At 38.2% G+C, this 25,045-nt stretch overlaps 1 protein-coding gene across 5 annotated transcripts in view; it reads left to right on the forward strand.

Moving 5' to 3' along the window:
* The window catches only part of TOX (thymocyte selection-associated high mobility group box), a 310,502-nt gene that overhangs the window by 158,918 nt on the left and 126,539 nt on the right, over window positions 1-25,045 (forward strand). For all 5 annotated transcript variants that reach the window (XM_005871646.2, XM_014544102.1, XM_014544103.1 and 2 more), the window contains exons 2-3: window positions 1,142-1,207; window positions 20,011-20,253. In XM_005871646.2, the coding sequence (XP_005871708.1) occupies window positions 1,142-1,207; window positions 20,011-20,253 (309 nt within the window). The remainder of the gene's footprint in view (window positions 1-1,141; window positions 1,208-20,010; window positions 20,254-25,045) is intronic.

Consider the following 25,045-nt stretch of genomic DNA (forward strand, 5'->3'; position numbering starts at 1 on the left):
CAATTTTTTTATTTTGATGGCATATAACGTATGTCCATATTACTTTGTGTTTGCACCTCCATCAATAACACTTTTCTGCCTTAAAAAGTAATTTTTTCAGATTTTCGCATTCCCATGTCTGAAATTAGTCTGCCTATGAAAGTATTTTCATTCTCGGCTCTTTGAAGCTGGCTGTATTAGTCCGTTTGATTAATTCCTTGGGAAAATTTTTCCTTTAACGAAAAGAAGGAATGCCTTGCCCATTTATCAAGTGACTAAAGATAGTTGGGGATTAAGTCTGAATGGAGTGATTACTGCTTTCAAAAACCTAAATAATGGAAAGTATGTTGTTGTTATTGCTCTTGCTTAAACAGTTGCCTCGTTCAGCAGTGCCCCGCCTGGTGAATTTCCACCTCCCATCTTGTTCCTAACTTATAAACTTGTGTATGAGTTTCTATGCATTCGTAATACTTACATTTATTTATTCTGCCTTTGAAAAACTTCTGAGAGGGAAATTTAAGAATCGAGCCTGTATATTCTTATTGTTATTTATTATTATCATTCTTAGCTATGGATGTAGCGGCACATGCTTTTTTCAAATATTATTATCGAGTTAAAAATTTTAATCATAAAGCTATTGTGATGAAGCCAGTGTTAGTCTATTATGAAAACTCTGCACTTTTTCATTTTTGAGAGCTAAACCCAGAATGCATTGAGCTGTGCCTTAGTTTATTTTCCATTATCTTTCCACCACCCCCCTCCCACCCCAGAAATCATGCCATTCATTTAATACTTCATTACAACTGAACTGCAATATGTATACAGGGTATGCAAAATGAGCCATTCTGTTTTAAAACAGATTGCAGATGAAAGGAAACCATTCATTTCTTGCTTGCTTGCTGTAATTACTAGAGCACTAATTACTCCAAATCACTGACATCCAGGGTCAGGAAGATGACAACAGAAACATCAAAGAAAAGATGTGGCTCACTCACTAGGACAGCTTTTCCATATTCCCAACCACAGTATTTTTTTTTTTTTATGGCGACTGTTTACCATGGTAGCTTGGAGTTTCCAGTTTGATGGTGAAAAACAAACAAACAAACAAAAAGCCCTGCACACAGTCAAGATTGCTGAATGTTTACTATTATTTCATTCGCAGTTTGACGGTGAGAACATGTATATGAGCATGACAGAGCCGAGCCAGGACTACGTGCCAGCCAGCCAGGTGGGTTAATTAATCTTCTCTGCCTTGTTTCAAATTGTAATTAAACAAATTCAAAGAGTTGCATTGCAAATGAGTAGCACTATCAGTAACTGCCGCAATCAGGAATAATCATAATTTATAAACAAAGCATTTAAGCCTTGTTTCCAGTTAATGAGATAGAGCTGATAAAACACCAGAGTTGGCATTTGTTGAAAGATACTACCTTGTTTCCCCTCCAGAACGGCAAGCAGCTGTTTTGCCAGCATGATCTTCCCTAAACAGTTGTTTTACCTTTAGGAAATAAAGTCTTTACAGGTGCAGGTTATGTGTGCTTCTGACTAGAGACAAGTTAATCATTTTAAGCTACACATGTCACAAATAGCTTTAATTATCCACTGTTGGGGCAAGAAAATGGTATATTTATAACCAAAATTGCAAGGCCGATGAGCTCTATATGGCTGCTTTCAGAACCTACGGGGTGGGTACTTTCAAGCCAAAATGCATGATGTGATTAAAATCTATCAAGGGCACGTTTGTATCCATTTCACTGGGAATGATTGACACAGTATTTAATCATGAGAAGTGACAACAAAAAGTCCAAAGAAAATGTAAATGGATACATTTATAAAAGTCAATGCTTGGCTATTTATTTTTAGATACTTAAGACCAGGCCCTTCAATCCAGCAAGGGCATTTAAAGCAAAAATTATAACTGCCCTAGGGTGCCACTATAACATAATATGTAAGAACATTGTAAGCAAAAATGAGTGAATGAATGAATGAATGAATGAACGTGAGGGTGAGTTCATAGGAGCATTTGGGGCACTTGAATGTATTTTTTCCCCAGAAGACTATAAAACCATGGTAGCTTGGAGTTTCCTGTAACAGTGACCATGGTGGAAACTCTAGCATAGTACTGTAGTTTTCAATACCTACATAACTACTCAAATCGATTTGTTAACTGGGAGGGGGAGGGGCAGAGGGGATTAGAAAACTTCTATTGTTCTTCATGGTGGTTGTTAGTGAGTTAAATCTAATGTATATGTAAAGGGTGCACTCTGTGGGGCTTTGAAATTTCCCTAAGAACAAAATGTCTTGTGTTTAACTCAAAACAGAGGCAGGCCTGCCTCTGCATGAACTTTGCATTTAGAAGTCATTATGATCACTGCCTCCTCTGGCAGACATTCTAAAAACCACACTATATTGTTCAGACGAGAAGGTCATGGTGAAGTTCAAAGATCCAGACAACATTTTCTTCCATTCAACCGAGTTGATCACACTCAGAATACCTTTGGAAGGCCGAGCTTTGCATTTAAAATTCTTACTGAACTGAATTCATTCGGCTAAGTAGCCTCCCAGATCCATAGGTGGTTCAGAATAGGACTGTTTGATTAAAAAATGAAAAATGTTACTATTAATTTCCTTCTAACCATCAATCCCAAAACTGTACTGACAAGTTTAGTATTACTATTAGATTAGAGCAACCCAGTATCATCTCTTTGGTGCCTTTAGGGTTTTGAAGTGTAAGGGCTAATTGAATTTGTTTGAAACAGTAGAAACACAAACTCAATAAATGATTGCGGTTATAAAGCAGCTGCTCCCTCTCAGAGAATCATTATGTCCTTCTTAAAGACTTTTGGATAAAGGATTAGAAATTCAAAGCATATACATCACAACAGCTTGGGTCCTTAGATTTTTAAATTCAAGTACAGCAGATAATATTAAGCCCTGGCTAAAAGCAAACAGCTAACAATATTTTTCTTAACATTTCAGTCAGGAGTTACTAAGAATGTAAAATTTATGAAGGAGTAAAGAGCTCCAAATACTTGTTTTTGTAAGATATGGCAGGTTTGTGTGCCAGAATCAAACTATTTTTTAATAATGTATCATACATGAAAACGTTTTTAGAATGTACTGCTTTTTAAAAATAGACTAATATAAGATAATACAAACTTGGGGGGGAGGATAAATTTTACAAATTACACAAGTTCAATGGCCTTAGCTAAATTTTGCACTTAGCATTTCTTTTGTTTACTGTAATATAGTGTGGTCAAGAATCCATTACCTGGTATTCTTTTAGGGACTTTTAATCAATTTACCCCTTTCAGCAACCATAAATAAGATTTTAGTCATCCTGAAGGAAAAAAAAAAGTTTTGTTCTTTTTTCCTACATAACATCAAACATCTGCATAGTTTAGTAATCCAAGACAACTTGCCTCATAGCATCACTCAACAATTATAATTCCTGTTCAATTTTCAAATCAGTACATGCTTTGGGACTTACAGACTAAGTTGCTAAGTAGGAACATATGGTGCACTACTGCTCCTGTGATGTTGCTGCAAGCAAATAGCATAATTCTAAACTTGAAATGATTTTTATAGAAAGCCAATGCTGGAATAGCTCCAGCAATGGAAGCACACTGTAAAAATTAATGATATTCTTTTAGACAGTCCCAAAGGGCTCTTTGGCACTATCTACTGCATGCATTCTATACCTCTTGAGTGGGTATAGAATCCTTAAAATATTTTGCATATCATTTTGTATTGATAGGCAGCTTTTAAATTGAATATACCACCGCATAATAAGCCTGACAAGTATGTAATAAAAACTCATGACATTTCCACTCCTCTCTGGTTCCATTCTTGGAATATTGGCTATTTTCTCCTATAATGGCTAAAGTGGGCTGGCCACTCAGTGCTTTAATTTAAACACCACTTAAAAAGTTCTTACCCTGGATAGAATTTGAACCATGCAATGCAAGATTTCTTTGTGTCTTTCCAGACCCTGACTAAGAGGACCCACATTGCTCAATACCTCATGAAATCGCAGGTTCCCTCCTGTAGAGTTTGTGGGACAGTGTGAGTGGGCTAATGAAAGGAATGTTGACTGAAGAGTGGCTAACAGTCCCTCACCAACTCACCCCTTTCTCATTCCTAACCTGTCACGTTTGATTGACCATGTGCCAGAATACACAACCATAAGGCAGAGCGGGTGGGCTTCTCCCCCAAGCGCCAACTCTTCTCCACATTTCCCAGACCCACTCAGATTCACATGCTATGAGGTCCTTCTCTTTCCCTAAAAAATCCCAGCCCCTTTCTCCAGCCCCTAGAGTTATAGTACCTTCCGTAGCCTCACCTATGATTGTACTCGAGCTATAAATGTTCATTTGAATTGCGTACATCAAAGGAAACAGAAGAGGAATCTGGTTTTCTTGGTCAGAACTTCCTACGGCACAAAGACGAGTTACGTATGTTTAGTTTTGAATACCAGTATGTGCCATTACTTTTTCTCCTTCCTCCTTCTTTGGCAGTTCCCAGAATATCGTTTTCCATGGCTACCTGTTTATTCCAAGTTTTCCACACCCACTGGCAACCCGTTTCACCACTTCTCTGACCCAGGAAGCCCTCTCCTTCATGCCTCCCTTGGGATCCTGTGGGAAAATTGTGGAAAAGGACTGGTCTTTTTATATAAGAAATAATTGCTTAATAGTGGGAATCAGAAGAGTTTTCTGGTGTCAAGTCATGAAGAAGCTTTGATTACTTGATTGGAACATATTTCAATAACTTACTTCCTCCTTGACCTTGGCCTCTATTTCACTAAACTATTTCCTTCTGTCTGGGCCCCACAGTTTCTTCATTCCTTCCCTTCCCCCTTCTTAGTTTCCTTTCTTCCTCCTTCTTTCCATGAACAAATATCCCTTAAGTATGAACTAAATTTTTATTGTTAATTCTGAGCATCATAGTAAACTCAAAATATTAAATGTCCTGAACTGAGAACCCCATTTTGGATGATTTTCAGCTTGTGATCAGGTTTCTCTCTGCTTCTTTTCTCTTACCCCACTGAAATTTTCTCTTATCTGGGCCCTCAAGGTTAAAAAACAACAATGATAAAATAGAGCAATATTATTTTTTTCCTAGAATCACACAACTGAGCATTGGACATACATTTCAAACCACACATTTTGAATATAAAAGATGAAGGGCGCCTGTGGATCTAGGGCAGCTCTCTCCTGTGAGTTTTGGGTTTGATTTAACTTCACTGGACACCTGTCCCTGACAATAGCTCAGACTCAACATATCAATGCATCAAAATTGAAATTCATCATCTTCAACCAGCTCCCTCACCCCTACACTTCTTTTTCCTATATTGCCTGTAGTCATAACAGTTCACACCACCTACCCAATCTCCCAAGACAGAAACTTGGACAGCCTCCCTTATCACTCAGCCCTGAGTTAATTGCAGATAGTGTTGATTCACCTTTTTGCATAACTTTTGAACCTGACTCCTCTTTTCCTTGTACGTAATTACTGCTTGAGTTCTGGGCCCCACAGTTTCTCATTAATTTATTTCATCCTATCCCACTTTACCTTTCCATTTCTCCTCGCACTGTCGCTGAATGATCCATGTTTCTTCCCTACTCACACACCTCCATGCCTCTAGTATGTGTAAGTCGGAGTTACCCAGGCACATATTTGCCCCTCTGTGGCATGTAGCTTCCCAAAATTGGTACCAATTTCCTTTTTTTGCCCACCTGATTATGAGCTTTTGAAGGTAGGACTCACTCTTGTTTCTCTCTGGATCTCCTGTGCCTACAATAACACATCAGAGGGATGCAACATTTTTTTGTTGAAAGATGATTAAATGAATTCAAATATTTTGTGCACATTTTTAAATCACATTCATACTTTGAATTTTCTACTTGCAATGATTTTCAACCCTGCATTACAGGCATTTAGCAAATCTGGCCCTGCCCATTCCATTCTACTAGCACCCCTCTGTCTGGTGTCAACACCTCTACACATTAACAAAAGGCACCAGCTCTCCCACCTTTACAGAGAATCATGTCAAGTACAGGGCTCAAATAATTAGTGTGATGCTAAACTAGATAATAGTAGGCAGTTATTGCTGCAATAATACCATGTTGCTCTTTGTCATCAGCAATACAAAGGCTGTAGGACCAAAAGGACTCTCCACCTTCCTTTTTGTACACTGTTTTATTAAATCTATTAAACTTATAATGTTCTGAGTTTGCAAACATATTAATAACTATATCTGTATTTTTAATTATATGTTTTTCTAATAAGAATATTATCCAGGTTAAAATGTAAAAAGGGGCTAGAAAGTATATTTCTAAGAGCATTTTGGGGAAAAAAAATTCTTGATTATGGGCCATAAAATTTCCATGATCCTGACATAAATTTGAACTATAAATTAGACCAATTACTTTTAGATTGGTTCCTTTTGGCAGAAATGTCAGGAGTAAAGTCAACTTGACTTTTTGACCATTGACCCAATAAAATGGCAAAGCTGCTGTGCTTTGAGTAATCTAGTTAGTCCAACAAAGTCTGGCATCTTAACAAGCTCAAACTAGTTACTCAAACCAGTCTTCAGTGTAACATTCAAATGATTACTCTGCACAGTCCCGGAGGTATTCATTACAGACAAAATTGCTCTTGTTGCCTTGCATACAAGCTGAGTTTTCAATGGGAAATGAAAGGATGCCTGGAAAAATAGGCCACCTAATTAAGTTAAACTACTCTAGCATTTGGCTTGACATCTTCATTACTCAAAATTAAAAAGATGCTTCACTTGAGCACACAAGTTACTATTGTTTATGTTGTTTTCTTCCTAAATTGGCTTCTTACATGGAAGTCTGTTTTTCAGAATTATATCTTGAAATAGCTCACATATTTCTTACAGTTTATAAAAATGTCTTAATAGCTGTATGGATACTGAAAACGGGCACCATACGAATATATATCTTAGGGCTCTTGATAGTCAAACACACATCCGTCTTTCTGCATATTTTCTTGATTATTTACATACTGGTGAGGGTGAACTTCAGATGATTCTTTACCCAAGTCTTTATTATTTATTATTTTTTTAGTTGGGTTTTGACTCTGTTAGCTATACATGATCATTTAACACGAGAAATATGAATTCTTCAAAAAAATGTAAGTAGACCATAAAATTTAAGCTGAAATACATTTGTCCAGTAGAAGTGTTTTATATCAACCTCTTTAATGGAGCTATTTCAGGAACATTTTAAAACATAAACACATGTAGAGCGCACCATCTACTGATTGCCAGTTCCTACTCATTGACACTAATGAGGCTGCTGACAGGTTAAATGTTGTGTATCATATACATTTCCAAGCTGTGGGATTTGTGAACATACGACTCATTTTTTATTTCAGAAAATGAATGTTTGTTGCTGATATGCTCAAGAACTTTATTATAATTGTCTAGCAGTATGATTTTCAAGCATTGGGGAAACGAATTTCAGTGATAAAAATTATGAAAATATCTGAATGGAATAGCACGGTGGTAAAAACAGATTCTCAAAGCATCAAGCTCCAGTTGGAGGACTGTTTGCTCAGTGGGGAAGCTGTCAATGAACCCAGGACATTTAGACCCTGGGAAGAGGAGCGTGGCTCTAGTACACAGCCTGGCCAGCTAGGCAGCGGCAGTTGATACGTTGTGAAGACAGCCCTTTGGCTTGTTTAGAATCATATTTGGAATTTTTTTTTTAATGTTAGCACATGAACAATTACGAAAACTTAAGTGATCCTTCCTGTTAAATTTTGCAATGTATAACATTCTAGATATTTTTCTGGCACTTATTATAATAAACCTGTCATTAAAGAATGTCTAAAAATAAATATAATATTTAACTTAAGACAGTAATATGTTGAACAATGTCATCTGTCTTCATTTCCAAGGCACTTAAAGATTGTTCTAAACAAACCCTCAAATTTTAATGTGCCAATATATCAACGAAACATGATTTTGCCCATTTTCAGTGTCAGAACACTGAGGCTTGGAAAAGCTGAGGTATTTTCCACCCACCTGCATCTCTGCTGAGACACCCTTCTTATATCCTCGTCTGTCAACCAAACACCTTAAAAAAAGTGTCAAGTTTCCCTTTGCAGTTTCGGTTCCTCGGTTTGGGAGCAGATTTAGTGAGACTTCCCAGAAACACAAAAAAGGTTTCAATTTAATCTTCATCTATATCCGTACTCTTTTTCTTTCTCCTGTGTTTTTTTTCTGATCAATGTTATTTCACAGTGTGGATATAAAAATGTATACCTATAACCCTAATGGTTTGAAAGTAAGTGGTGACTTGGAAAATGTTCTCTGTACATTCCTTGCTGTTTATAAGTTATGATGACTGATCCTTTCGCTAGCAAACAAGTGACTTCTGAGTCCTCGCATCAGAGTATTCAAATGGAATGGCTTGGCCTGAAACTAACAAGGGCTCCCGATGGTCACGAGCTAGACCAATAATGAAGGCTTCCCTGGATGAAGGCAGCTGAGCTTTCGGCATTTCAGGAGAAGGCCCTCCCTCAAGAAGAGCTAACCCACTGTGGGTTTATTTTCTGAACTCACAAAGCAAGCAAGTGGCCTTAGAGCAGCGGTTCTCAACCTGTGGGTCGCGACCCCTTTGGCGGTCGAACGACCCTTTCACAGGGGTCGCCTAAGACCATCTTGCATATCAGATATTTACATTACGATTCATAAAAGTAGCAACATTACAGTTATGAAGTAGCAACGAAAATAATTTTATGGTTGGGTCACAACATGAGGAACTGTATTTAAAGGGCCAGAAGGTTGAGAACCACTGCCTTAGAGGAATGGTGGTTGGGGCCAGGCAAGAAGATTGCTGTGGTGCAAGGCCAGCAGCCCTATACAGAAGTTGCCTTTAGGGACAATCTGGACTCATCTGGACCATGAGCATCCAGCTGTTTATTTCTTATGCTCTGACTTCAGTTAAACTTCCTGCTTGTCAACAGGATGATAAGTTTTAGTAGAAAGTTTCTGCTTGGCTCGTAGTTTAGGTTAGCATCCCCCTTACCCACAGTGTAATGAATGAATTAGTACCCTAACAGTAATAATAGCTGTCAGTTGGCAACTACCTGTGTCTGGCAAGGAACCAAGCAAAGGTTTTTTTCACGTAATCCTTACAATAATTCAGCAAGGATGAGAGAGGTAGAGTGATAGGAAAAACATTTAAAAAATAGTAACTATCAGAGCTAGGATTCTGGCCTGGGAAGGCCTAACACCCACATTGCACTCCATCCTCGATCAGCCAGGCTTCATTTTATTTTATTTATTTTTTGTAATATATTTTATTGATTTTTTACAGAGTGGAAGGGAGAGGGATAGAGAGAGTCAGAAACATGGATGAGAGAGAAACATCAATTAGTTGCCTCCTGCACACTCCCCACTGGGTATGTGCCCGCAACTGAGATACATGCCCTTGACTGGAATCGAACCCGAGACCCTTGAGTCCGCAGGCCGATGCTCTATCCACTGAGCCAAACCGGTCAGGGCCAGGCTTCGTTTTAATCTGGAATGTTGATGCCCTAACCTCAATCCTTGTGAGTATTGAGATAACTACAATGTGTTAACCAACGTGTGTGCAGATGCTCTGAAAACATTAGGTTGAACCAAATGAAGTTGTAGATACATGACCATCTTTTACCTCCAAAAGCAGCAATTTAATTTCTGTTCAAACATCCATAAAAGCTGTACAAGGTAAGGGGTTTATTTGCTCTCCCTGGTTTCTTTCATGAGGACCAGCGATTCCTTCCTTCTCTTCTTTTCCAGCCTTTTCCACACCTTGCCACCACTGCTGCCCTGCTCCCTCTGTATTCTCACTACTTTTTGTGTCCGGGTCCCGGGCTTTTCCCACCTGTGGCGTTTTTCTCTTTCTCCTCCAGAAGGTTAACAAAGTACAGGAGGTCTTTTCATAGAAGGTGGCTCACTCTTCCTGCCCTTCTTCCCCAAGGATCCCACTTCCCGGTAACTCAAGGATGACAGATTTTATCCTCATCAAACAGGAAATTGTCTCCAGTTATTCAACACTTTCTCCTTCTGTGTCCCCATCTTCAGCTGCACTTCACTCTCAGCTTTCTTTGTAGCAAAGATTTTAGGAAATGAGATGATCCTCAAATATCCCCTTCCGTGGGTCCATGGTAAAGGCTCCAGAGCAGGAATTGCATGAATGTGATGAGCAGAAACGGGAGCCTCTCTCTTTCCTTTTCCCGGCCAGTTGTTCGCGGGAAGAGCCAAACCAAGAGACCAGGCCCTCTGCTTAGGACCCCTCCTACACTAATCTGGCTCCTTTGTGAAGAATGTGAGTTACCAAGGCCAACATTTACTGACTTCCACACAACAGGCAAAAAAAGAAAAGAATGGCCATAGCATGTATTTTTTAGTTTACATATAAATTATGTCTATAGAAAAATAGGCCAACACTATAAGTTCAACTCCCTGTTGTCTGCTGCATATGATTTAGCAAATAGAACCTGACCACAAGAAAAAAATCAATTTAATTCCGTTATTTATTAAAGCTCAAAAGCAGTTAAGTATTTTAAAATAGTATATTAAAATCCAATGGCCCTGGCTGGTGTGGCTCAGTTGGTTGGAGCATCCTCCCATACACTGAAGGATCTTGGTTCAATTCCCCGTCAGGGCATAAACCCAGGTTGCAGGTTCCAACCCCAGTTGGGGGTGCCTGAGGAGAAACCAATCGATGTTTCTCTATCACATTGATATTTGTCTCTCTTTCTCCACCCCTTCTCTCTCTAAAAACCAATAAACATATCCTGGGGTGATGATTTTTTAAATTCATTTTATTTAATTATTAAATGTAAAAAACAAATTTATAATGATGTTATGGGTTTCCCCTCTGCCCAACTAGTTCTCCAAATACACGCAAATCATTTAATCTCTTTGGGCCTCAGTTTGCTGATCTGTAAAGTGGGAGCATTGTCTCTGAGGTCTTCTCTTGAATGAATATTCTGTGATTCCATTTGAACATAAATATAGTACTCTAGAACATTATCTTAAGGGAAAAAATGCATAAGGTTATTTATCACAGCGTGCTTCTTAACAGGAAAAAATAAAAAACACCCTAAATGTTTGGTAATAGGAAACTGATAGAATAAATTATAGAACATGCACACAATGATATAACTTGCAGCTAATTAGACAATAATGTAGATTATATTAATTGACATGAAAATTATTCATGATGCATTTTAAGTGATCAGATTAAATTGTGTGACGGTGTAATAGTAATGTAGCTAACATTTTCAGATTATTTTATGAGCCAGTATATTACTCAGATTATTTGTATTATCTTATTTAATCCTGATATACCCTTAATGAATTGAAAAATATTTATCATCTGTATTTTACAGTTTTGGGAACTGAGGCTTAGAGGAATTAAGTAACTACTTATATGAAAAAACGAACTTAGATTTGCATGTAGCATTTCTAGCTCCATGTTTCATTTCTGACTTTTACTTTTAAAAATAAAACAAAATAGCAAAATATGAATGGAAAAAGTCTTGAAAGATACACATGTTTTAATAGTGTGAGTTTTTCCCCCAGAATAGTTGGATTAAGAGTGGTTTGGGTTTTTTTTCCATGTATATTTTCTTCATTTTTTTTCTGGCTAACATGGATTATTTATAAAATGAAGCAAGAAAAGGATAAAACTAAATCTCAGAATATTTGAACTAAATGTGAGAATTGAAAACATTTGGAAAACTAAAAAAAGTGTAGACTGCATTTATAAAATTGTATGCCAAACACTTAAATGTAAATGTCTTAATTATCCCCTTCAAACACTGCATATGGAATGATGACCTGTTACCGGAAGAACATACTTGGACCCCCATTAGGGTTTCAGAAGTAACGCCTGCTCTTCTGTCTGCTCTCCCTAATCATCCGTGCGTGGGTTGTGGGTTGTGTGGGGGGGAGTACATTATTTGTTTCCCAGAAGCTTGTTTTGTTTGTTTGTTTGGGGGTTTTTTAATGTGTGTGGGTTTTTTGGGGGGGTTGTGTTTTTTAGCCAGAGAACAGGTCCTTATCACAACTGCACACAACACTTGGTTTTAAAATATCCCCTAAAACTACAGCTCAGAGACTCGTGTATACCCCAAATAATACTGTGAGGAAACATATCTCTTCCCCATTTCAGTGTCATGAATGAATAGTGGCAGGAGCAAGGTCTATATGTAAATGTTAAGGACTTTTCTGGAAGTCCCTAGAGAGGCGGCCCTGGCATGGGTCATGATTCACAGGCATATGCACTGTGCTGCCCACCTGCCCCTGCCCTGAGGGTACTTGGCTTCCTGCCTGGATACCTCTGATCCTCAAAGCTTCAGCCCGTTAATCCCACCTCAAGGGTCCAAGTTCACCCAATCCTAGTCCAATGTCAGCCATCTCTGGGGTGGCATCAAGTTAACACTGTGTTCTGATCCCATTCAAACTTTATTCCCTGGTTTTGAAAAACCATGTATATATATAAAAGCCAAATGGCACGCACTGCAGCAGCCAACCGGCCCGATTGGGGCCCCGATCACCCCCCTCCCAACCACCTGCGTCCCCTCTCTGTGGCCAGCCCCAATCAGCCCCCTCCACCCTGATCAGGGGCAGGGTCAACTGACCTCCTGCGGCCGCCCCCCCCCACCCCCTGCCAGCCAGCCCGGCCCCAGTCAGCACCCCCACCTCGATCGAGGATGGGGCCGGGCCTCTAGTAATCCAATAAAAAATGAGACCCAGTAAAGGCTCCAGTACCCCACAGTTTGTGTGTGTGTTTCTTTCCTTTTTTTTTTTTAATTTTTGATTGGTGAAACCAATCTTGCCCTTGACATTTTCTTGAAGATTAACGACCTCACCTTGCTGTTGAACCTCCTTGCTTCATTGTCTGGAGTCCTTCATTTGTCAGTTGTGTGGTCCTCCCTTGATCACTTAGTGCATCTCGGCAGAAGTGTCTGATCTTCAGGCCCTGCTATCAGGGTAAATCTGCTTACAACAATCCTTTCATCATCCCAGCTTCCCATCATTCCTCTTTTATTTACACTCTGATATTACTAAGCCTGACACTTGGAACATGCTCTTTATTGGGAACCGAAATACTTATATCTCTTCTAATTCACTTCCTTTGTAACAAACTGCATCTTCTATAATTGTTTGGATCTCAAGTCACACTTTGCAGTTGCCTTATACATAGTAGGTGCACAGCAAATGCTTCTGTGGAAAACGAGGCACCCATTCCCTTTACTCAACACAGTTTACAAACATTAATGAGCACAAATAAAATAAATGTACTTTCTACCCCAAAAAATGCATTTTGATAACTGTTGCTTGAAAAATTAGTACATTGTGTGTTTTTAAATGAAGATGATTTATTGCTATTGTCCAACACGTGAAGAGAGACAAAAAAATTGTTTGCGGGATCATTGGTTTGAGCACATCAATGGCACTGTTGAACAATTCTTGCTGAGTGTTAAAATGATTTATGTAACAGACTGAAGCTTTCCACAGTAATACATTATAGTCTCAAGCGATCAACCCTTGTTCAGGCAGAGACAAAAGAATCTGAAAAAGTCTCCTCAAAAGAAAAAGGAGATGCTGTTTAAACTCTTTTGAGAGAAATCACCATTACATGCAATATCTTAACTTCTGAAAACATACAGAGGAAGTTTATTATTTATCTAATGAATTCCTTAGTTTACTTTGCTTTCTATTCAGTTCTTTAAATCATGCTACAAGAATTTTCAATAATAGAAGATGAAACATGTTTAAACATTGGCATTTTTCTATCATGGACTTTGAGGAATTATGTTGCAGATTAAAAATTAAGGCATTTTGTATAGGTTTGATGGCAGTGCTATTTATTTATCTTTCAAATAAAGAGCTATATGAGAAACATATTTTACAATGTTATAACCATAGCCATATTTTAGTGAATGCATGATTGCATGAAGCCATCACATAACTTAAAGATATGTACAAGATGATATTTTTAAATTCTTCTGAGTTATGGGACTTCTTGTCACCAAAGATTGAGTGCTCTATATAATGATTGCAATATGTGGACAGAGACTCACAAATGCAAGGTTTCTCTGGTGGAGAAACTAGATTTTAAAAAGAGAAGAAAAGGCAAAGGCCAGAAGAAATTACCCATTATTTGTTCCTGGTCAGCATATATTAACACACTCTTTAGACAGTATGAAAACAAGAGTTCTCTGTAGTCCCAAGAAACATCAGCCTAATTAACATCCCACTTCCAGATGTAATAATGTAGAATAAGAATAAAAAACAAGAACAGGCTGTAGCCAAAGGAAATGTGGATTGCAGAAAGAGAAAATAATGTAAACAGGATACTCAGGTCATGGAATACGTAAAGCAATACGATTAAAAAGGCATGTGAGTGTGTAATTAAACAGACAGAATGAGGTCTTCCAGAAACCAGGTGAGAAATTTGCTTTCCTTTTTCACCGAAGGGGGCTGGGGCAGGCTGGACATGGGGCAGGACAATGACTTCAGCCTAATGACTGGAGAAGCTTCCAAACAGATCAAATCAAAACACACCGGAAGGACCCGCTGTTACTTTCTTAACCCCGTCTCTGGATTCTCCCCTGATAAATGATCCCTCTGGTTAGCAGCTTGACTTCCTTGCCAGGAATCTCCCAGGGAAGGTAGCCTCTCTACAGACACAAGACAGCAAGAAAGGATAGCTTTTGTTGCAAACTTAGACACTGAAATTCTGGTTCACAAATTCATTAGCCTTTTGCCTGGGAGGAGAGGAGTGGAACTGTCAGGAGCTGCTCAGCCCGAGTTGCTGATCTGCCAGCAGAATTCTCTGCAAAAGCAGAGTTGTGGCACATTGTACGTGAGGTCATTGCCATCCTTCGTCTGTTCGCCTTTTCCCACTATCTTCTTATCCTCTCATTTCAAAACTATAATTTAATCTCTTTAAAATAAAGGAGAAATTTTATCCTAGCTGTTTATGGGGAGCAATTCGGTGAATATGTTATGTACACCTTGCTTCAATAGGAGAGGTCTGATCAATAGCAAGTGTACTGAAATTCCTTTATAATGATGTCTGAATTCTCTCCAATGCTGTCCATAGTTGTCTTTCTTGGATATGACCCATCTCTGGCATACATAAACCCATTTCACAATAACTGGAGCTATGCTAAAGCTGCCATTTGTAAGAACTTTCTTTGTGGCAGACATATATTATTGGGCTCTTTAACTATCTTATGTTTTTGTTTTCAATGCTCATAAGAACCCCATAGAGCAGATTTTGAAACTTCGGCTCACAAGGAGTGAGAAACTTGCCTAAGAATTCATGCAAATAAATGCTTCAGAGAACCGGGCCGCAGTCCCTTTCTGTTGGACTCCAGAGCCTCAATTCTTTCCGACATGCTCTGTGGCCATTCTTATCAGTCACTGAGGGAATCGTTATGAGGCCCCTCAATCAGACCAAAATCCATCTCCTCCTCATCAAGAAAGATGTCGCACTTTATAAGCTCAATATGCGAATTCCAATGGTAAGCATTTAAGAAAATTACTTGAAATAGTCATTGAATCTATTCTTTAGAACTAGAAAAATACTCTCTTTAGGAAGAGTATGCTATATTTTGAAATTACTACTTTAATGCTTTCAGTAGTCCTCTTGTGGCCCTGAAAAGTTCATATATATTCCAGAATTTGCCAAATATTGTGATCGTACAGCCCATTCCAACCCATGTTCCATGACCCTTGCCTCCTGCTCTCTGGACACACAGGGGTGCACAGTGTATGATATATCCCAGCACCAGCAATATGATGAGACTCTCCTGTGTGTAGGACCAGTGAGTAGCTTAAGATCAGGGAGAATCTGGTTATGTAGCGATGATATAATTTTAAGTTTTTTAATCATTTGGATCCTGCAGACTGGCTATATTTTTGAGCAGATCACTTTGCATGTTTATTTGCAATTTACCTTTCTTTAACATGGTGAAGATCCAAGATAACATTAAAAGTATTAGCTTGAATTTCATACCATGATTCCTAAATATTTTCTCTCCATTTGTGTAGATGGTCAACATTGACTTTTATCAATCCTTGGGGAAAAGGGAAGCTGTATGGCTCAGACTGCTGGTAAAAGTCTGATCTCTAGACTGGGAAGGGTAAGAGGGTGATAAGAAAGATGATACCATCTTGAAGGTCCACACCTGTTCTCCGGCATTCAGCATAGATCCTTAGAGGGTATGGATTGACTCATTGGGGGTCCCTAACTCAGCTTAAAAACAGAACAACAACAAAAACCTTGTTCTGTGTCTCATGGGGTAGGCAAGGGTATTGGGTAGGATAATTGATCTTTGGCCGCAAGAGAGTTGGAAAACGAAAGAACCTTTCAACTCCTGGCCTCACTGAGACTTCCAGGAGAAACATGAGCCCAAGTCAGAAAAGAACCCCGAGTCAGTAGACAAGCGCAGAAGGCCCACTGTGTCACCTTCTCTGACTACTCAGCTGCGGGTCTCATCACCAATGTTCCTGTTTCTATGACCAGAGTACCCTCCCAGGCCTTCTATGCCCACTTGTGTAATTAGGCCCTTGGCTAGCCATAGGCCATGAGATCTGATATGGAACCAAGGCTTCCACCAAGTCCTTAGCTGACATTCTACCTGCATGGGGATTAGGTTCCAACAACTTCTGAGAGCCAAGAGGACCCAAACCCTCTGGGACCTCTGTCACTATAGAATGGTAGGTGCAAGCCATTTTAAGGGGACAGACCAATGGCCAGAGAAGGGCACCAAACTTCTCTGCCCCATCCGTCTTCCGGCTGCTCAAGCCTTTACATCTCTCACAGGATATTTTTTGCTTCCTGACATGTTGAGAGATGAACGTTACATACCATGTCGTCAACTGACCATTGCAAAATTTCGAGAATACAAGATGTGTATTCAAGCCCATGGAATAACACTGGGGTATTCACAAACTTTGTGCCTTTAAAGAGTCGTTTTAGCATTCCTTCACTCATGTATGCATTCATTTAGTGACTCATTTGTTAATTCATTCAACAAACACTGAATGCTGATTCTAACCAGGCAGCTTCACAGAAAATAAGGGGAAATATTGAATCATATCCTATTTAATACATTCCTCCCAAAACTGCAAATTGTCTCTAATATATAACTTACTGTTAAGTCAAACATTTCTATTAAGTTTTTAAAAATCAAAATAAAGATGGCATGCCATAGAAATCATTGTTGAGGAATTAGAGGAATTAGTCTGTCACTGAAGTTTTTATAGATTATGTGACATTTTGACATTTATACAACTGCCATGATACTTTTATATGGCATCAGTTACACTGTAATACTAGTAGGCTTATGGAATACCATGACTTTGAACGTAAAGAACAGAAACTATTAGGTAACCTTATGTTGTTAAAATTCTTGATCCATATAACTACCTATTACTGGTTAAGTTGTGGAATCTGTGGTCTTGGTGTATAAATGCATGGATTAAATAACATTAATGTGTGATTACATGAAGGCAAACCATATAGCTTAGTTAAATTGCAGCATAATTGTTATCACTGAATGTAAAGTGATACCAATTAAACCTTCCTTTAGAACACCACAAATTAAGATGTAACTACTAGAAAAATTCTAGAATGCAATCTTATGATATACCATGCGTAGAATATCCATGGATTTTTCAGAGGTTTAATGACATTTATAAAACATCTTTCTCCTTTATTGCTGGCATTAATTGTGCCTTATCCAGGGAAGTTTCAAAGAGACACCAATTAACTTTTTAAAATATATGTATCAACGAGGTCAGTCTTTAAAATATTGACAAAAAGACAAATTATAATTTCTTGTGCTCATATAGAGTAAATATTTTAGTAGGGTGGCATTGGGGTGGAATTTGGGACAAGAAAAGATCTGATATTAATCTTAATACCAATTCTTAAATTATGAAATTTTGTTCATCAGAAACAGTTGAGTATTGGCAACTTTATATCATTCTACATAATAAAATATTAGCAATTAAAATACTTATGTAAGTATTACAGCATAAAAATGCCTTCCTACTTCATACATTTATCCCTCATATGCACTGGGCTGAATATTTATCAGCCTAGTGCAAAGTATTTAATTTCTGAGTCTCAATTTTCTCTTCAGGAAATCAGGGTAATAATAGCTACACAAAGGATTGTTGTAAGGATTAAATGAAAACATCATCAATGACTCAATACAGTGCTTTATATTAAATCAACATTAATAAACATGTTTCCTCTCTCCTCCACGCCCCCCCCAATTTCACATCTTTTATGCTTCTTATATGAATATTTGTACCAGAACTGATGGTTTATACCTATAAGACACAAGGTCTAAAATAGATGACTTAGTGAGAATTTAATCAAACTTATAATTTTGACACAGAGCACTAATATGTTTTTCAGGTGAGAGAAATGTACTATAAAGAGGAAAATTTGGTTAAGTAATGATTGAACTTTTAGAGCTGGTGATTTTGTTTGTGTTTTTAGCAGAACTTTAGTGATTTCAGAGACATGATCTGCAGATGAATCAAACCTTTCCTTCATATACCCCCAGCCTGTAACCTACACGTGCCTGTGTGACCAGGTCTCAATTCCAGATGTTCCAAGTAGCTCTTCATTTCATCATGTCTTCTGACAGCACCTAAGCAAATATATCAAAAGTTGTACAACATTTAGCAAGTGCAACTTGAAGATTTTCTTTCTGTTAGACAAATAGACGCCATCTGGAAAAAATAACCCCAGGCTCTTGGACACAGGAGCATGAAGCGTATTGGCTGAACACCCAATGAATACCTTACACTACTTTCTTTGGCTCCTGCCCTCTGCCTGCTCATTTCAAATCTTGCACACTTCAGCAGGCGCTGTGCTGTGAGACAAACGAGTCCTTGTTACCCAGGCACTCAAACACTGTGAAGACTCGCTTAATTTGAAAGACAGGCTTTGCAAAAAATTATCTGGACCAAAATTGTTTCCTTTCATACCAGGATACCTGCTCAATATCACTGTGTCTTGACGTTAATTGATAGCAATATTTTATTATTCAGTTCTTTCTCAGATTTTCAGTATTTGCCATGTTCCATTTTTAGGCAGGGGTTTCTTCATGTCATCTTTCCTTCCTTTTTTGCTCCCTCCCTTCCTCTTTTTCTAAAGTTACTTTCTACGTGAAAAAGTTATTTATTTCACTGATTGACTTTTATTTCTAAATTAGTATTGTAAGAAATTTGTGTTAATTTTGCCTTTCAGAATTGGCTGGACTGAATTTAAGTGACTGCAATATTATTTATGAAAACTAAACATTAACTTTTATAAATTAAATAAATTGAATAGTCAGAAATAAAAAGAGCTAACTTCATGTTTACTTTAATGATATAATTCTTGTGATAAAAATAGTTTTTAGTGAAATTTTTTTCATATCTCAAACTTTCTATGCAACCACACTTATGCCACATTGCTTAAGTTGTTTCCTTACTAATTACTTGCCTTTTGCCAGTTGTGAGCATGTAGCTTTTCAAAACCCAAAAGCAAATTGCCCCAGAACCTCTGGAATTCATTTTATTACATCTCGTGATCTGAGCAGTAGGGAGTCCTATGAAACATGTTGGATCAAACATTAACTTTATAAATTGCCTTCCTTCCCCACAATTCTTATGAAAAAGGTATTAAGCGAGATTAAAACTCTGGAAACATTTAATGGGACTTCGGAAATCTGTTTGTGTTCAGTTTCTTGAAAAATAAAACTGTCTAATGGAAGCATTCCTTGTATGAGAAGTGGATGTGCCTTTGAGGCAATTTTCTTCCGTGTATAATAGTGAAACTGCAGCAGGATCATCTGAGTGTTTGAAATGTCTTTGCCGAATCCATAATGCTGCCAGTAATAATATCTGAAGGGGGTGTGTGAGTTTGTTCATAATGAGAAAAAGGAAGTAATGATTGGCAGTAATATCACTCTGTGTCTTTGCAGTCCTATCCTGGTCCGAGCCTGGAAAGTGAGGACTTCAACATCCCACCAATCACTCCTCCTTCCCTCCCCGACCACTCGCTGGTGCACCTGAATGAAGTTGAAACTGGTTACCACTCTCTGTGTCACCCAATGAACCATAATGGCCTGCTACCATTTCATCCACAAAACATGGACCTACCTGAAATCACCGTGTCCAACATGCTGGGACAGGACGGAGCACTGCTTACCAACTCCATTTCCGTGGTAAGAACCTGTTTACCCATTTGTGTGTGTGTGTGGGGGGGGGCAAGGGACATGGTGGGGGCAAGGTGGAATTTAATGCGAGAAGCTCTGCACTGTAATAACGCGGCATTCTGAAACTAGAAATAGGTTTAAAGCTACGGAAGATGTTCTCCAGAAGTCCTGTGAAATCCTGAAGCACTTTTCCATTTTAGATTTAAGTCTAGGCAAAATCAATTCATGACATGTTTGATTATGCATATTTATAACCCAAAGTACTAAATACTCTTTGACACCAACTGTTCTCTTATAAAGTCTAACCATCTTACCGGCTTTCAGATAAAAAGTTATCTTAAAAGGTGCTACCTCTCATCCAGTGCAGGATTCCTCCCCTGAGCAGGGCTTCCCATCTGAACAGGAACTGCTATTAAACTTCCTTTCTACCCTATTTTCCATGCTCACATTCCACAAATTTATATAATAAGGAAGCAACAGAAGTATTTTCATTTTTATTTTGGAGGTATAATTCTTACAATCAAAATGTATCCCCATCGATGTGTTTCAGTGTATTGGACCTGTTGGATTCAGGATCTTCTAATGTTCTATGTTTCTCAAATTTAGTGGGAATGGGTATCATCCAGCAAACTAGCACAGATTAAATTCCCAGAGTCCCGGGATCTGTATTTTTGATGAACATCCCTGACTTTATCATATAATCCTTCCTTCTGATTTTTATGGCATATAAAACTTAATTTCTCTGTCTATATCACAAGTGCTGAAAAATCTTTTCAGTGGCATATGGCTAAGGGCAGAGCTTTTTACCACATCATAAAACTCTCTCCAGGGTTAACAATGACTTTGAGTTAGCGTTCTTTCGTTTCCGTTCTTCAATCACTTACCAGTCTAACTAACTCTATTGTATTTTTGCAAATCGCTGAACAATGCTGTCATATTCACAATGAACACATTTATTAACTTCTTCATATTATGTTGTTTCTGATTTTAAAAAAATGTTTCATATGATCAACTTACCTAAGTCATTTGGAGATATATCAACTTGAATGATTTCACAAGAAGGTTTTCCTGTGTGTGAAGTAGAGTTGAAAGAAACCCCACAGAGGTGTTTTTAGGGAATGGAGCCCAGAGTCTAATGCCATAATAGTGTAAGATTTCTAAGGACGGGCAGGTAGCTGGTTGGCCAAGAGGGGAGAACCCACCCGCAGTACTAGCAGTGGTGGGAAACTCAGCTCTATTGTCCCAGTGTTTCATGTTATATTTGCCTGTCTAGATTTACCTTGAGACTATTAACTATGACTTAATAAAGTAGAGAATGGATTTTTAACAAACATACTAAATGTGTAAGTCTGAATAATGTACTTCAAAGCAGTCACCTTGAACAATCACAGGCTATTCTTTGGGGCTAAGTCTTCAGACCCAGTTCATGAGTCAGTAGGCACCCAGATCATGCCTTTATAGGAACCCACATTCACTGAAGAGAAGAAGAGTGCATACAGTGTATAAAATATCAGTTTTGTCCGCTGTGCTCCTTCCTCATAGTGCTAATGAAGTTGGCCGTAGGAGGGATAATATGATATTCAAACGTATAGTTTAAGTGCCCAAACTTTTCCTTTCTATAACTTACCTACTTAGCATTCCTAGGACCTTCTCCATACACCATTTACTCTTTAAGAGATGCTTGCACAGCTTTAGTAAATATGCATCTGGGATTGTCCCAGATTTGCCATCTTTGGCAATCACTCCATTCTCAAATGGTGCTCAGGACTGGAGCTAGTCACACCTGTGAAAGACACCACTTTCCAGACCCTTCCTCCACTATGCTTTCCTCTTATTAAACTCTCAGGAGCTTCAGCTCATCCAACATTTCTTTATGCTGTCCCCACCCAACCGAATGCTCAAAACTGAGCTTAGGTATTTTCCCTTAGGCATGGTATTTCCCTTGGAACATTTAACATAAGGCAGAGGGGCCCTGATTGGCCTATACTAAGGGGATGAAGCTCTAACCTGCTGTTGCAGTTCTTGGCCAGGAGAACCTAGCAAGGGTTGTGAGCCTTCCCAATACCTCCCAGGCCACATTGTGAGGTGGGCATCTACTTTGCCTACTCACAGAATTGATCCTAGCACTTTATACTGTAATTGCAAAGCTACTCCAACAAATAATCCAGGTCTTGGTGAGAGTTCAGATAGGCTTCAGCACTGTCCAGAAGAGCTTTCTGTGCTAATGGCTTTTCTATTATCCATACTTTCCAATAACAGTAGCCATTGGCTACTGAGTGTTCTAAATGTGGCTAGTGTGTGTGAATGAAAGGCTAATTTTTATTTTATTATATTTTAATTATTTTTAAAGTAGCCACATGTGCCCTATATAACTACTATATTGAACAGCATACGTCTAGTTAATAATGTTGATTCTAACATTAAATTTTCATTAAACCCAATTTTTTTAAGCCAGAGTGGTCTTGGAGAAAGATTTGGAGTTTAAACCTATTGTAAAAACCCTGTTTCAAGGCTTTGATCTCTGGCTGGATTCCAGGAGCCCGAGTTTGATACACTATAAAGTTGCAATAGAATTCTAGTAAAGTTGGAAGGGTCAACTTGATTGGAGTCTACTCTTTCCTTTGAGAAACAAGGAGCCTCTTCCCTTCCTATTTTGAGCTGTCATGTATCCAGAAGGCCATTCATCAGTGTACATTTTAAGTCTTACCAAGGTCTGAATGCTTAAAAGGGCTCAAGGGATCGATAAGGCATGGTCACTGTTCTTAGGAGCTTATAAACTACAGAAAAAAATATACATGAACAGGTAGGAAACAATTAGAGTGAGACATGAAGTAATTAGAGAGAGACCAAGCAAAGTGCTCAATTCATTTTATTGGACGTGAACCCCATAGGAGTGTCTAGTTGGAAGAGATTACCCCAGTGGTTCTCAACCTTCCTAATGCCGCGACCCTTTAATACAGTTCCTCATGTTGTGGTGACCCCCAATTTCATTGTTACAAATTGAACATAATTAAAGCATAGTGATTAATCACAAAAACAATATGTAATTACATATGTGTTTTCTGATGGTCTTAGGCGACCCCTGTGAAAGGGTCATTCGACCCCCAAAGGGGTCACGACCCACAGGTTGAGAACCACTGGATTACAGTAATCTGGTTTGGGAGTTTACAAAACTTAGTGGAAAAGATAGGACTGTAGTCAGGGTTTAAAAGATGGTTTTGATTTGGACAAGAGACAAAAAAACGCATATTGGAAAGCAGGTTAGATATTTTAAGTTGAGAGTTTTGACCAAAGACTTCAAAAACCAATCAGAGGTCTGTGGGCTTGATATGATGGATTCTAAAAACTCACTGGCTGTTTTCAGTCAGGGCGGTGTTGTCGGAAAACATTTTTGGCGCCTCCCTGGATGGATAGCAGTGGTAAGAAACTGCAGGTGTGGAAAGTCTGAGGAGCCTGTTGTCATAGCCAGGCCGGAGGTGTTGAGGAGGTGCACAGAGTGGTGACAGTGTGAAAAGAAAGATGGGCTGCTAAGCTGTTTTCACGTCATTCCCAACTCTATATGGATCTAAAGATGAATAACCTGTCATATCATCGTATTTTACATTTAAAAGGCACTGAGGGATTATTTTCTTTGAAAAGAAATTTAGGACTATAAAATGTTCTCTTCGCACTTCTTTGTAACATCTGGCCAAAACTCTTTCTGTAGCAATTTGTTCATTGCTAATGTGATCACAGAATTTAACAACCAACTATTGATCTGTTTGCCAATTGTTGAAATATATGAATAGTGCACAATTTAGGTCAGTGCTCATAGAGACAAGGAAATAATGGCTACAGAAATCAGGATGCAAATGCTGCCCACCTAGAAATTATAGTGCTTTTCCTGAGTTCCTCTCCCAAGGCCACCTACAACATGGGAACAACGAGGAAAGCTAACACTTGCAGATCCTATGTAATGAACTTGCTGTAAGTTTTAAAATCCAGTGAATATAAACCACCTTAAGCGGAGATGCAGATATATATATGAGCAACTCTTTCCAATGTTATTTTCCAAAAGCTCTTCAGTGTTATTAAAGCTGAACTATTTGCTGTTAGTATGGTGCTTGCATCTTTGAGTTAGTATTTTCATATAGGTGGGTCAAATATTGTAGTTCTCACTTAGATATTCTATATATTTTAGAGGTTATTATAATGTTTAACATATATGCATCATTATATGTCCTATATGCTATTACTTTTATAATGTAATTATATATATAATATAATCTTTTCTGTGATTTTATTTTAAAGATAAATTATTATATATAATGTTTTCTTCTGAGATTTTGTTTTAAAGATAAATTTCTTGCCCTTGCCCCCAGTGGTAATATAAGTGATTCAATTTCACTTAGTTTAAGCATTTTCTACAAATGTTTAATATACTAGACATAAAAACGTATTCTGTATGAGAAATCAATATCTGAATGAGTATTATTACCCCAGTTTCACCAATGGAAAATGGAGGATCACAGTGATTAAGTGACTTACTCAGTGGCTCCGCCAGCAAATACCCCAGCTCCCTTGTCTGAAACAAGGATAATAATAATCCTTACCTCGTGGGGGTAAATGAGTCAGAATTGCTTAGACTAGTAGTTGCACATAGGAAATATTATATAAGTTTGTTAAATAAAATATGAAAGGCAAGCTTGTATGACTCTCTTAGAGAAGTTAAAATGCATGAGAGGGAAGATTTTCCAAAAGAGTTATTTATACTTTAATCTTCAATCTTCTTCAGACCTATCAAAAAAAAAAAAAAAAAAAA

This window comes from Myotis brandtii, unplaced genomic scaffold (genome assembly GCF_000412655.1).
Source record: "Myotis brandtii unplaced genomic scaffold, ASM41265v1 scaffold351, whole genome shotgun sequence".
Classification (NCBI taxonomy): Eukaryota; Metazoa; Chordata; class Mammalia; order Chiroptera; family Vespertilionidae; genus Myotis; species Myotis brandtii.